The sequence below is a fragment of the Parus major genome, chromosome 10 (assembly GCF_001522545.3).
Source record: "Parus major isolate Abel chromosome 10, Parus_major1.1, whole genome shotgun sequence".
Taxonomy (NCBI): Eukaryota; Metazoa; Chordata; class Aves; order Passeriformes; family Paridae; genus Parus; species Parus major.
In genome coordinates this window covers 5,869,666-5,881,725 of record NC_031779.1, presented here as the reverse complement: position 1 = coordinate 5,881,725, position 12,060 = coordinate 5,869,666, and the positions used below count along the sequence as shown (strand labels likewise).

Sequence of the window (12,060 nt, the reverse complement as noted above, 5' to 3'; positions counted from 1 at the left end):
TGTACAGCCTATAGCCTTCTCTACACGTTATAGAGTTGGTAATACATAGCTTTTTCTCTTAACTGTAAAAAGTACTAGAGTAAATATACAGACTGATGAATACATCATTAATAGTTATGAATGGCTATTATATAGCACTCCAAAACTGGACTGCTTTCCTTCCCAACAAACACACACTAGTAAACCAGCACGAGATGTTTTCTGGGGAATTTCAGATACACCTCATGGATCTATTACAGTTCATCCATTTTGGCTCACTAAGACTCAATAGTTAATGTCACAGCCCATTCTCAACTTGAGTGCTAAAATGTTTTCCTTTATCATGCCGACACTCTTCCTACAGTAAAGGTCTACATGAAATGGAAAGCCTAAAAGGAATTGGAATACTTGGGCAGGGAGAGAAGAAAATACTCTTTGTGCTGTATGAAATTCAATTAATTCCAAATGGGGATTTTATGAAAAGTTAATTACAAAGTTCCATGAACAACCAAACAGCCCATCTCCTTTAATCTGCAAATTCTGACTACCCAGATAACTTTCCAGAAACACTTTAAAGCTTTATATACCACTGTCATGCTTTCTCTTTTTAACAGAAGTTTATTGTTTTCCAGTGGCAAGAACTTAAAAATTTTATTCTGGAATCACTCCAGCTTGTGTGCAAAAACCAAAAATGCAGTCCTCCAAATGAGCAAACCTCAGTAAGCTGAATCATATTCAGCAGAAACATTAGAACTGGGCTTTTTACAAGGGTCACAGGCTTTACAAAAATGAGCAATAGACTACTACAAATAGTTCACAATAGCAGTATGGAGGAGCTTTCAAACATTTGGATGACTTTTCACCGAGTTAATATTCTTGCCTGCTTTCCCCAGCACCTCCTGATTTTAAAGAAATAACTCCTTGTGAACACTTTCCTAATTTCTCACTTGCTTAGTACTTTTGTACTTGTGGAGCTTGGTAAACCTGTTTAATGAAACCATATGGAAGTCAAGACAATCTCCTAAACAGATAAAAACAGTGTAACTGATACCTAGGAACATCTCCTATCATCTCCTAAAAAAAAATAAATCCTAATGTCCTTGAGCTGACTTTCAATCTTGCATCGAAAAAACTAAAATGTACAAAGTGAAAGGAAAACCAAAAGCAACCAACTTATGCTCCTTGGGGAAAAAAAAACAAACAAAACAACAAGGACAAGCAACCTGACAAGCAGCTCTGGTGGCTACAACTGGATTATGATGGAACAGGGTATTGAAAAGTCACTTCTGCAAAGCACTCAGTTACATCCTTAAAGGAATGGCTGCTGGGTTATTTTTCTTGTAGCTGCTGCAGCATAAAGGTAATTTTAATTTTTTTATTGCTGTTTTTAAAGTTTGAGACTTCTGGTGATTACCATATAGAGAAAACAGTAAATGCCAGAGCTGAGTTTCCATGTTTCCCAGCTCCACCAATGTTATGTGCACTATAAAAATGTTTAAATTCTGAATGCTTATTTTTCAGTGAGAAATTTGTGACCACCAATATACACCTTCATAATTACCATTTCACTTGTCCAATAAATTGTTTGATAAACATTTCTCTTAGTTTCAGCTTTTTGATCTGCTTGAACATGTTCATTTCTGTCCTGGTGTAATTCACCTGCTTCAATAAACCAAGTTTATTGTGTAACAGAATGGCTGCAGTCCTTCTAGGCTAGAATTACATCCTCAAGAATTCCTTACATGGGAGGGAGCTGGCAAATTTAGCAGACTAAATCCATACCAGCACTTTTAAATAAAACATATGAAATGTATAAAAACAAAAAAGAAAGAAAAGATGATAGCATAAACCAAGAGCTCAGGGGATAAGGAGTGAAGGAGTAGCATGGGAAAGAAAAACTCTGTCCCTTTCCCATACATGCCAACAGCCTGGTTATTTTTAATCAAAAATGTTACTCTCTTTCTGTCCTGCCCCTTACAAAAATGTTCAAGTGGCTCAGGACACTTTAATTTAGTTAAAGGAGTTTTTCTGCCAGCTGTTTTCAGATGCTGGCACATAAATCTGACAGAAAAATTGCATTCAACTCCATGATTTTATATATTAGTAATGTGACTACTTTCACTGTACTGCCACGTCAGCTATGTTCTCGGCCATTTTTTACCAGATGTACCAGTATCCATGGAACTTCTTTAGATAGAATTATTGGTTTAGTTCATCATCAATTAAGTTAGTGTTCCTGGATGATATACAAGCTGTTCCCATGAAAAAACGAATGCTGATGTATAGTGGCATATAATGTATCAAAACTCCATTTGGATGAAACCAGGACAAATAAGAACTGAAGAGACCACCCAGACAACAGGTTCAGAACATTTGGCTTTCCTGGACTGTGGGCAGCTTACTCTATTTCTTCAGTTCTGAAGCAAATTTTTGGTTGCAAAATTTTCTGAAGCAAATCATGGGAACTCACTTTCCAGTTCAGACTGTTTCCCATAATTAACTCTCATCCACAGACAACTTTTCTGTAGAATTCATTCCAGTTCCAGAGGAATTAAGGGGAAGAAAGTAGAAAAGAAAGTAGAAGTAATTCCATAACAAGCACCATTTTCTCTTGTACCTGAGCAGCAGCTGAGATGCTTTAAACACCAGAAGGGAGATAAAGCAGCTGCCCAGCAAGAGGACTGGCATTTGGAACTTCTAGTACAGCTAGACAGTTCTAGAAATAACCACACCAAGCTACCACAGAAGTTCTCAGGTGGCTCCAATTTTACCATCTGAAATGGTAATTTTTAAGACAGATCTAAGGATGGTGAAAAGAAAACTGAAGGGTGAGGGGCAGGTTTTATAAATCATAAGTAACTCTTCTCTCTCCAGTCTGCTCATCAGAATTGCCTACAAAACATGCAAAAACGTAGACAAACTAAGGGCTTTGTAACCCAGGAACACAACAGGTTACAGTGGGGAATGCCACAGTTCATAAATGCACAAAAAACTGATGTAAATTCAGTATAAATTCCACATAATCTCTAATTTGCAACCCACTATACATATCTAGAAGTATACACTAAGATATTATGTTACTATAAATATTCCAGGATTCTCCATGGTTTTGAATTAAGGACCTGTTTCAGAATAAACAACAGTACAAAGACCCTGGATTCTGTGAATACCTCCTCAATATCAAATTGTGTGAATAAAATATATGCCTTCATTTTAAAAGAACTGAAACTTTTTGGCAATCAGAAGATGCTCTTTTCTCCTCAAGCAGCCTTTGTATAAACAAGCATTCACTTGGCTGGATTCTTGACTGATCAGAGAAGGTTAATGATGTGGGAAAGGGAAACATCACAGCGGAACCGACTAATAGGAGACACTAAAGCCAAGTCAGACAGACAGGGAAATAGACTGCAACAGGTCTACAATGTTTGGCATGCAAGATCAATCTAGAATTAAAACCAGCCAGTTAGTTCTGATCAAAACACCTGTTCAGTGATTTATTTTCTTTCCTCTCTTCTTCTTGACATTGATTTCACACTACTCAGGAGGCCTTTCCTGGCATAACCTCCACCCAGTTGCACTAGCACACAAAGCATTGTTCATTCACTGAGATGCAACTTACCCAAATAGTTGTTGCTCTTTGACATCTCAGTAATGTTGATTTTAGTAGCTCCTTCAGGAATTTCCACTATCTTGTGGTAGCCAAGATTTGTTAGCGTGTGTTTGAAAACTCCAGACACAACCTTGCAAGCAGTGTTGTCCCCTCCACATATTCCACACTTGTCAATCACCTTGTCAGAACCCAGATAGTCGTCACAGCCAATGCTCTGCAAAATAAAGCAAGATTTCTTTTTCCAAGATCTTGCAACTGCAGACTTCGGACATAACAACCAATATTTCAGAGAATAATCAATTCTGAAATGATTTTGGGAATTAGCATTTCAGCAATGTCTTCTGTATGGAAAAAAACAATAAAACCCAAAGGGTTCTCAGACTTGGCATTTTCAAGGTAGCCAACAGGTCTTTACATCCTGCCAGGCAAAATCCAAGAACACAGCATAAGCAGCAATGCATTGATCATGCTGACTGCATACTCCTCAGCTGAAAGAAAAGCTGAACAACTTAGTTCCCACAGCTCAGAAAAGAGGTGGACAGCTATGATTTTGTTGCAATTCAAAATAGGCTTTCTACAGAAGCAGAACTACCTCCTCTATAGTCTCTTCTTAATCTCCTCTAAAATGAGGACTCAGACTATTCTCACCAAAAGAGGTATGTGAGAACTCTTTATACTGCACCTAGACAGTTAGAGAAGAAACTCAACTGTTCATCGAGTAGAAAACCTTCAGCCCACTCAGTAACACACACCTGGACAGGATCGTTTAAAAGAAAATAATTTCCTAGAATCACAGAATGGTTTGGGTTGGAAGGGGACCTTGAAGATGATCCAGTTCCAGCTCCACTGCCATGGGCAGGGAGCCCTTCCACTAAACCAGGTTGTTCCAAGCCTCATCCAAATGATCTTGATTTGTACAATCCATAAAACAGCTTCCCTAAGATGAGATCTAAAGGAATCCTAGATATTATATATTATATTATATCCCTATAGACAGGGATATAACAGTGTTTTTGCACAAACAACATTGCTGGCCATTTTTTCTAACAGTTTAAAAAACAACTTATCTGAGATAAATCAGCTTCTGTTTTGTGACAACGTAGAAAACACTTTAGCAGAAAGCCAAGAAAGAGATTTTATGTCCTGGAATTTTGATATTGGTTATGGCCTAAGTATAGCCTGGAGATAAGTAGGAATTTGTGACTGGCTGACAGCTAAGTAGCATACAGACAAACCACACAGGATTTACTTCTGGAGTGCAGGCTTGAATTTGACTTGGCTAGTGAGGAAGTTCCAGATCCTTAGGAGACAGCTTTAAGATAAGTAGCAGATATTTAATATACCTCATGACAATACCTTAAAGTTATTAATGAGCAGAAAATCAGCTGCATGTAATTAGAAACTCTGTATTCCTCAGAATAAAATTTGGTTTTATTTGTGAAAAGGGTAGAAATGCCCAACTCAGGGCTTGTTGTACAGGCATCACTGTTCTTCTGTGCTGGAGACAAGACATTCCCCAAACCTTTTAAAAACATGGCACAGCTGATCTACCCAGGGCCAGGATGTCCAGCCAAAAAACCCAGCAACCCACACACCCCTAAAATTACATGGGCTACTTCCTGACATCACATGAGCCATTTTATCCAGCCACTTTCACACAAGGACATTGGAGGTTACAACATCAGGAGCTTGTCAGAATACCAGACATCTGGAGTCTCAGTCCCATGGTATTCCATTGATAGCTTACTCAGGAGAAAGATCTGAGAGTGATCAACAAAGGAGTCCCAGCAAGAGCTACAAATATCATAAAGCAGTAGGACTTCACAAGTATTGGCTTTATTTACAGCCACTGAGACCAGCAGTAGCGTGTTCTTCAACTGCAGCACACCAATTGCAATTTTGGAAAATCAACCATAATCTCCCAATCCTCAAAGGAAACATTACTTATTTCTGTCACAGATTTTGGAACTAAATTTTATTATTCTACTTCACCATTGTGTCCTATTATAAGATACAAGAATAATGATGACCACAAGGTGGCACTTAGAATCCTGATGAAATCAAAACATAGGTCTTTGCAAAACAATAAAAAAATTTAATTTCTTACACCTAAACATGAAGTTGATACTGCACTTCTATTCAAAATAGCCTTTACCAAATGAATAACAACACCTAATACTTTGCTACCAGTAATACACTCTTGAAAATTTTTAAGTCAACCCAAGCATTTCTTTTCCTTTGGAATGAAATAAAATGTACTACCAAACTGAATTGAAAAAGAAATATCAAACTGTTTCTTTGTGTATCATATGTTCTCCTTGTCTGGTGACCAGGTGGACTTCATTTGTCAATCATAAATAAATATTTTAATCCAAATCCTTATGTCTTTCCTCCAAAGAAATCCTCACTGACTTCAAAGTTGACATCAACTGGAAATCTGCCAACTCACAGAAGTTGAACTCTTTATGGATTTGACAGGGCAGAATTATATCAATTCCATGGTCTTCACAATGCAAAATTTACTAAAAAAGTTTAAAGACTTTTGGAATTAAATGTGTCAAACAGAAGTATGCATTTTTTTTTTTATTCAGATGAATTTTTGTGTAAAATTAAATCACTCCCACTGAGTCTGGGAAAATGAGAAAGATCAAGTTAGGAAGCACCTGAGAAAATTTTATGTACACAAATCTTTGGGACCAAAGTCATGGTGATTGGTGGTGATGTCTAAAAAGCAACTGTCACATCCACCTTCATTAAAGGCAAGGAGGACCTGAGGCTCAATTTCAGGTTGGTCACCCCAACAGCCCTCAGAATGACTGCAGAGCCAATCCTCATGAAAGCAATTTCCAAATGTAGGAAGGACAAACAATAAACCAAAAAAGAAGACTGGGATCAACCATCTATTGTACTCTGGTTAAGTTGTACCTGAACTTGTGATTCACTGACAAGTTCAGCATATGAGCGGAGAAGAAGGGATGTTCTGTGCCTTGACTTTATCAAGACCTTCAGAGACTCCCTCAATATCTAACAGCCACACTGGAGAAATTCAGTATTGGAAAGTTGCCAACAGGGTAAGTGGGCAGCTCACAGACATGCTGCTCATGTAATCCTTCCCCTCCAGGCAGGAGGTACAACAGATCAGGAACAAGGAAGCACATACTGCTTTGGCATCTGAAAGCTCAGCCTGCTCATCTTTCAGAATTACAGTTTGCATTAGTGGACTTAGATTCCTTTCCAGACAGTCAGTTTCTGATATTTTCACCCCAAATTTTGTTTCTTGACTTAAAGATAAATCTCTTTCCTATCCACTAGGAAAGACACCGGTTTTTCTGAGGTTTTTCTCCAAAGTCTAAGCAAGTCTGCCTAGAGATTGGCTGGATAGCTCTCCTCTCAATATGTGAAGAAGCTGAGCATAATAATACTACTTTTCTCTGGCCACTGTTAAAACCTTTGACCTTCACATATGATCTTATATTTTTAACTGCTACAATTAGATAAACATAATTCCTTTCATTTCCCTGTCTCTGAAGGGTATTAAATGAGACACCAGTGAAGATGTTATGACTCCTAGAGAGTAATAGCCAGCACATGCCATTTGAATAGAACAGCAGGGAAATGCCAGCACACCTCCCGTGTTTGAAGCATTTTACTGCACAGACACCAGTGCAAGGTTTGGTGGTGCATGTTCTTCAGTGGAAACAAACAGAACAGGCTGCTCAGCAGCAAGGAGCCATGGTTGTACTTGAGCCTTTACCTTCAGAAAACCTCCCAAGACAGAGCACAACAAAGCCAGCAGAGCCCGCTTGTCTCACTTCAATGTCTCACAAGTCTTCAAGGTCGCAGCCTAACCCTCATTTGCTTTACGAATCAAAGGAGCAATGCTGAGAATTTACATTCAACCACAGGATAACAAACAACATTCTAATGGCTCTCACTTGATTTGTGGTTAGCTATAACCATAATTTTTACCCAAACATTTGATCCTGCTTTGGCTTTCAAATATTTCCTGCTGTCCACAGACCTAACGCTCACAAATCTTTGATGCTATTTACAGCCCCTCACGATTAGATTGTGGTCACATCCAGATGTGGTCTACTTAATTAATCACAGATTTTCTTACCTGCACAATAGCTGGTTTCATTACCTATCTGTGCTTTATGCTGAACTTCATTTGGTCAGATAAATTTCAGACAGTAAGAAGGAGCAAGTTATTAATTTTTGACATTAAGAATTCAAATTATATTTTAGGATGTGAAAAAAAACTACTCACACAAAGACATATAAAGACTCTTTCACTAAGATATTCAATAGTTTCTTACTAACTAGAAAATTACTTGAGAGAAAAAAGGTTTTACTCTTGTTACAATGGAAAAATTAAACCATTCAGGAAAAGTAACCAAGTGACAAGATTTTCTTAGAAATATTAACTAATAGCAGTTAATTAAAAAAGGGTTAAAAAATTTGAAGTATGCATCTCACGCTGATACCTCTGACAGACTGGAAAACAACTTCTCTCCTGTTGTTTTACAAAAAGATACTCTAACTGGAACTTGTAGCTCTCCCATACACAAACCCAATGTAAGGTCTATGAAACCTACCTAAACCCCCAGCAATGTTGCAGCAATAAAGATCTAAAATACAAACAGACCATTTCTGGCTGTCACCTATCAAAGTCAAGAGAGCTATTCAGCTTTGAGACCCCACTCTACAAAGAGCTTATTAAAGGAGTTTACTCAAGTGTTTTGAAGTGGCTGTGTTAGCAGCATTTAAGTGTGAAGATGAAGAAGCCTAATCCTAATATGTACATTCCTTTGGCAAACACACCTAGAAGGTGAGTGCAGGGCTCGTGGGCGTGTCCCCATCTGATCCCATACAGTTCAATCAGCAGCTCTCATTTCTGCCTGGGTTAGGAGGGATCTGTCTTACCTGCTCCCAGGAGCCCCTGGCACTGACCCTACACAGAAGAAGAGCAGTTTCACCATGGCTGGACCCTGGGCCAGGCTGCTCCCATACATACCTGCTGCCTGACCACTCACAAGTGTCCTGCAGCTTCAGTTCTGAGGCTTAGAACGTTCAAACTAATCAGATTGCTCACATTCACTAAGAATGGAAATACTGTGATAGAAAAAACCACCACAGGTAACTCAAATTGAAAGTTTGACTATTTCTTTGGTTATCTGAATATTAAATTTGCTACTAGAAGCTCCCTACCCTGAAAGTTCTAATGCTCAAGAGGAACAACAGGTTCAAATAATATATGCACCTCTAAAATGCACTAATTGTTTTTTCACTTCAGAAAATTTAAAACCACAAGGATAGTAAAGCTTGACTAAAAAAAAAAAAAGCAGACTAAATCTAATCTGAAATAAATATTCCTAAATCACATATTAACAAAGCACTCACATGTGCTTGAATATACTGCTCTGCTGCAAATATGCCAGGTTACTTGATATCCCAGATTCAGCAAGAGTAAGCAAAGTCTATGCTTCTATTTATACAACTCAACTGGAAAAGCAGAAAGCCATTTCAATATCTAAGGTCAGATACCAACTCCATACAATATAGTTCTTTAAGAAGAGTAGCTTCTTTCCTAAACTTTGTACACCAAGGGCATATGCTAAACCCTTCAAAAAGATAGACAGGGCTTGCATATACAGATGTACAGAATTCAGTAACAGTGCAGTCTGAAAATTCATGAAATGATTCTCCAAATCCAGCCAAAATTGACCTTGTTGGCAATGAAACAAACGGTTAAACAAAATAACACAGTTCATGTAGTTGATGGTAACACTGCCATTTCTAACACATCTTATCTAAGTGGCTATGGCTAATGCATGTCAGCACCACCCTGGTCATATCTCAGTATTAATGTTGGCAAGCACGACCATGCCCATTTCAGGATTCAATGAAAGGTCTCCACAATTCTCTACAAAAGAGTGGTACTTCAGAGAACAAATGTAAAACCCCAAATAACCTCACCAAAGTTAGAGCTGTTTCCTCAATGCCACACACTGACTTCCTGCTGACGTTGAAATTCTGCCTTTTAATTATTTTCTGAGCTTTTACAATACCTACCATTATTATTTTCTGGTTCATGAATGTCATAAAGAACATAAGCAAACAGAAATAACATTTGAAGCCAACCTGAGGGAGATAGTGAAGAATACAAATCATTTCAGCTATGAGTATTGTTCAGAACAGCCTCCTGAGCACCCAGAGGCAAACACTCACCTCCCTCCCACAGCAATGAGTCACTGCTTCTACAGCAACTATTTCATTGTTTCAAGGGAACTTCTTAGGCACAGCGACCTTTTGATGATGTGTTTGTCCTGTCCTTTAGGAACAGGAGATGGAATAGATTCCCAATTAATTTTTTTATTTGAATGATGCAAAAATACAATCTGTTTGTTCTGAAAAATCAGAAGCGGGAGAGCAGCCACTCCACAGTGCAGGAGACAACTCCAATGGCACAGCCTGGAGTGGAAGCCTCCATCCAATACAGTCCTGTTTTCTCCATCCTAGGTGCTGAACAGCTACACAGTATCACCCAATTATCATCCACTTAAACAACATGGATGATTCACCCAAATAAACACAATTTATGTATTTACACAAATACAAGTATTTTCTCACTATATGCAGCTGTAACCGCATAGTTGCAAATACTTGCAAAGAAGTCTTTCAAACTTGCAGGTTCAAGTTTTCTGTTTTTAAATTTTATTCTTGCAAAGCTCTACTTGAGTGGGCAGGACTAAAACACTAAAGTTCTGCCTATCCTACAGAAAATAATAGCTCTCAAAACATAAAGTTGGGGGCAGGGGAGGAGTGTTGTGCAAATGCCCTGGAAAACACATGGAATCTAAATCTTCTGGAGTTTTACATAATCCTGTCGACCAGAATTTAGGAAAGCAGGCAGTGCACCCTAGCCCTGTTACATGAGTTAAGTACAAAGTCCATTTAATATTCAGGCATCTGATTTTTGGCTGTACATAAATGTACTCCCTGTAGGGGGAGGAAATGTACAAATCAAAGAGGGAGGAGACCACAAGAGCAGAAGATGTGATGGCACATAAAGCTCCCTCCAAGTGGTGACCACATCACAACTGGCAGAAATAGGAACACCCATTTCCTACTAACACAACAAATACCTGAGAAATTTCTTTGTGGAAGACTCTACACAGCTGCAGATAACTTTTCTTCAGGATCCCATGTGGTCCTGAGCATTTATCAGACTTTTTAGATTTATCTTCAGCCAGCAAGGACTGTATTTACCTAGTGCTTGGTTCTGAACACACTGTTGCTGGAAGGTTTGTGCCAAGTCCCATGCTGATTGTTCAGAAACAACCCTTCTGATTAAAAGAAAAAATTACATTTACTATCATGTGAAACAGTATTTCCAGGAGCTCCTCCATTACCTGTTCAAGCTCTTCCTTGATAATCTTGCAACCAAGGTATATCCACACTACACACACTCATACCCAGAAACACACACAGAACCTGCTCTGATTTGCACTGCTTTCTTCATTCCTAACTTCTTTTCTTTGAGGCATTACTTACATTTCAACAGACTCATACTCTTCCTTTCCTAATCTCATTCTTTGAATATCCCTTACTTTAGTGCTTATGCAGGAGGCTGTTACATCTAACAGTTTTAATAAAGCTAATTTTTGTTGAGTTTTTTTTTTAAGGAATGCACATTTTTCAAAAGTTCAGTCCTGGTTTAAATATCATTATAGGCTCTGTGGAGAAACAGAGCCACAACCACATTCACAGTGTTTTCTCAGGATGGAACTCATTAAAGGTTTGGTTAATTTTGGCAAGCTAAGCAGAAGTCTGATATGCTTGCAAACAAATGCAATTGCACCACTTTCACCACTGGCCCAATCATTGTGTTCCTAACATGATGAGATGCACTCTGAGTCACATCTGTCATCTGCCAGCTTTCAGCCCTTACATTCCCCAGCTCCAAAGGCTGGAGCTGCTTCTCTGCCTTGTAGGCATTTCTGCTTCCTGGATTGATACACTAGAGAGGGAAAAGGAACAATTTTTGAGTAGTCATTTAAACATAGAGGAGGTATTCAGATTTTTTTCAGGAAAGATGAATTAGAGGAAGGAATATTAAAAAAAAAAAAAGAAGTTTTTTCTCTTAATACTTGAACAAGGATTTTGACAACAGCATTTTCTTATATTTCAATCATGAAAGTTGAAAAACAGAGACACAACAGTTGTCATTCTGTATTTCACTGGTTACATAAGAAGGGACTTGTGCAGCAAGTTTGATGACTGAGTGAATGAGAAAAGATAATGGAAATGTAGGTGTTAATTTTGTCTACTTGAATCTTGGAGGTTTTATTTCCAAGTGCTTTTTCTCATGATATCAAAAAGAGTAGAGTTTTTTTGTATTGTGTAAATACTCCCTCACCTCCCCAAACTTAGAAAGCAAGAGGTCTCAATGAAGAATCATTTTATAT

At 38.2% G+C, this 12,060-nt stretch overlaps 1 protein-coding gene across 3 annotated transcripts in view; it reads right to left on the bottom strand.

The window, feature by feature from the left end:
* The window catches only part of THSD4 (thrombospondin type 1 domain containing 4), a 262,970-nt gene that overhangs the window by 48,012 nt on the left and 202,898 nt on the right, over positions 1-12,060 (bottom strand). For all 3 annotated transcript variants that reach the window (XM_019007885.1, XM_015638496.3, XM_015638502.3), the window contains one exon: positions 3,599-3,803. In XM_019007885.1, coding sequence (XP_018863430.1) covers positions 3,599-3,803 — 205 coding nt within the window. The remainder of the gene's footprint in view (positions 1-3,598; positions 3,804-12,060) is intronic.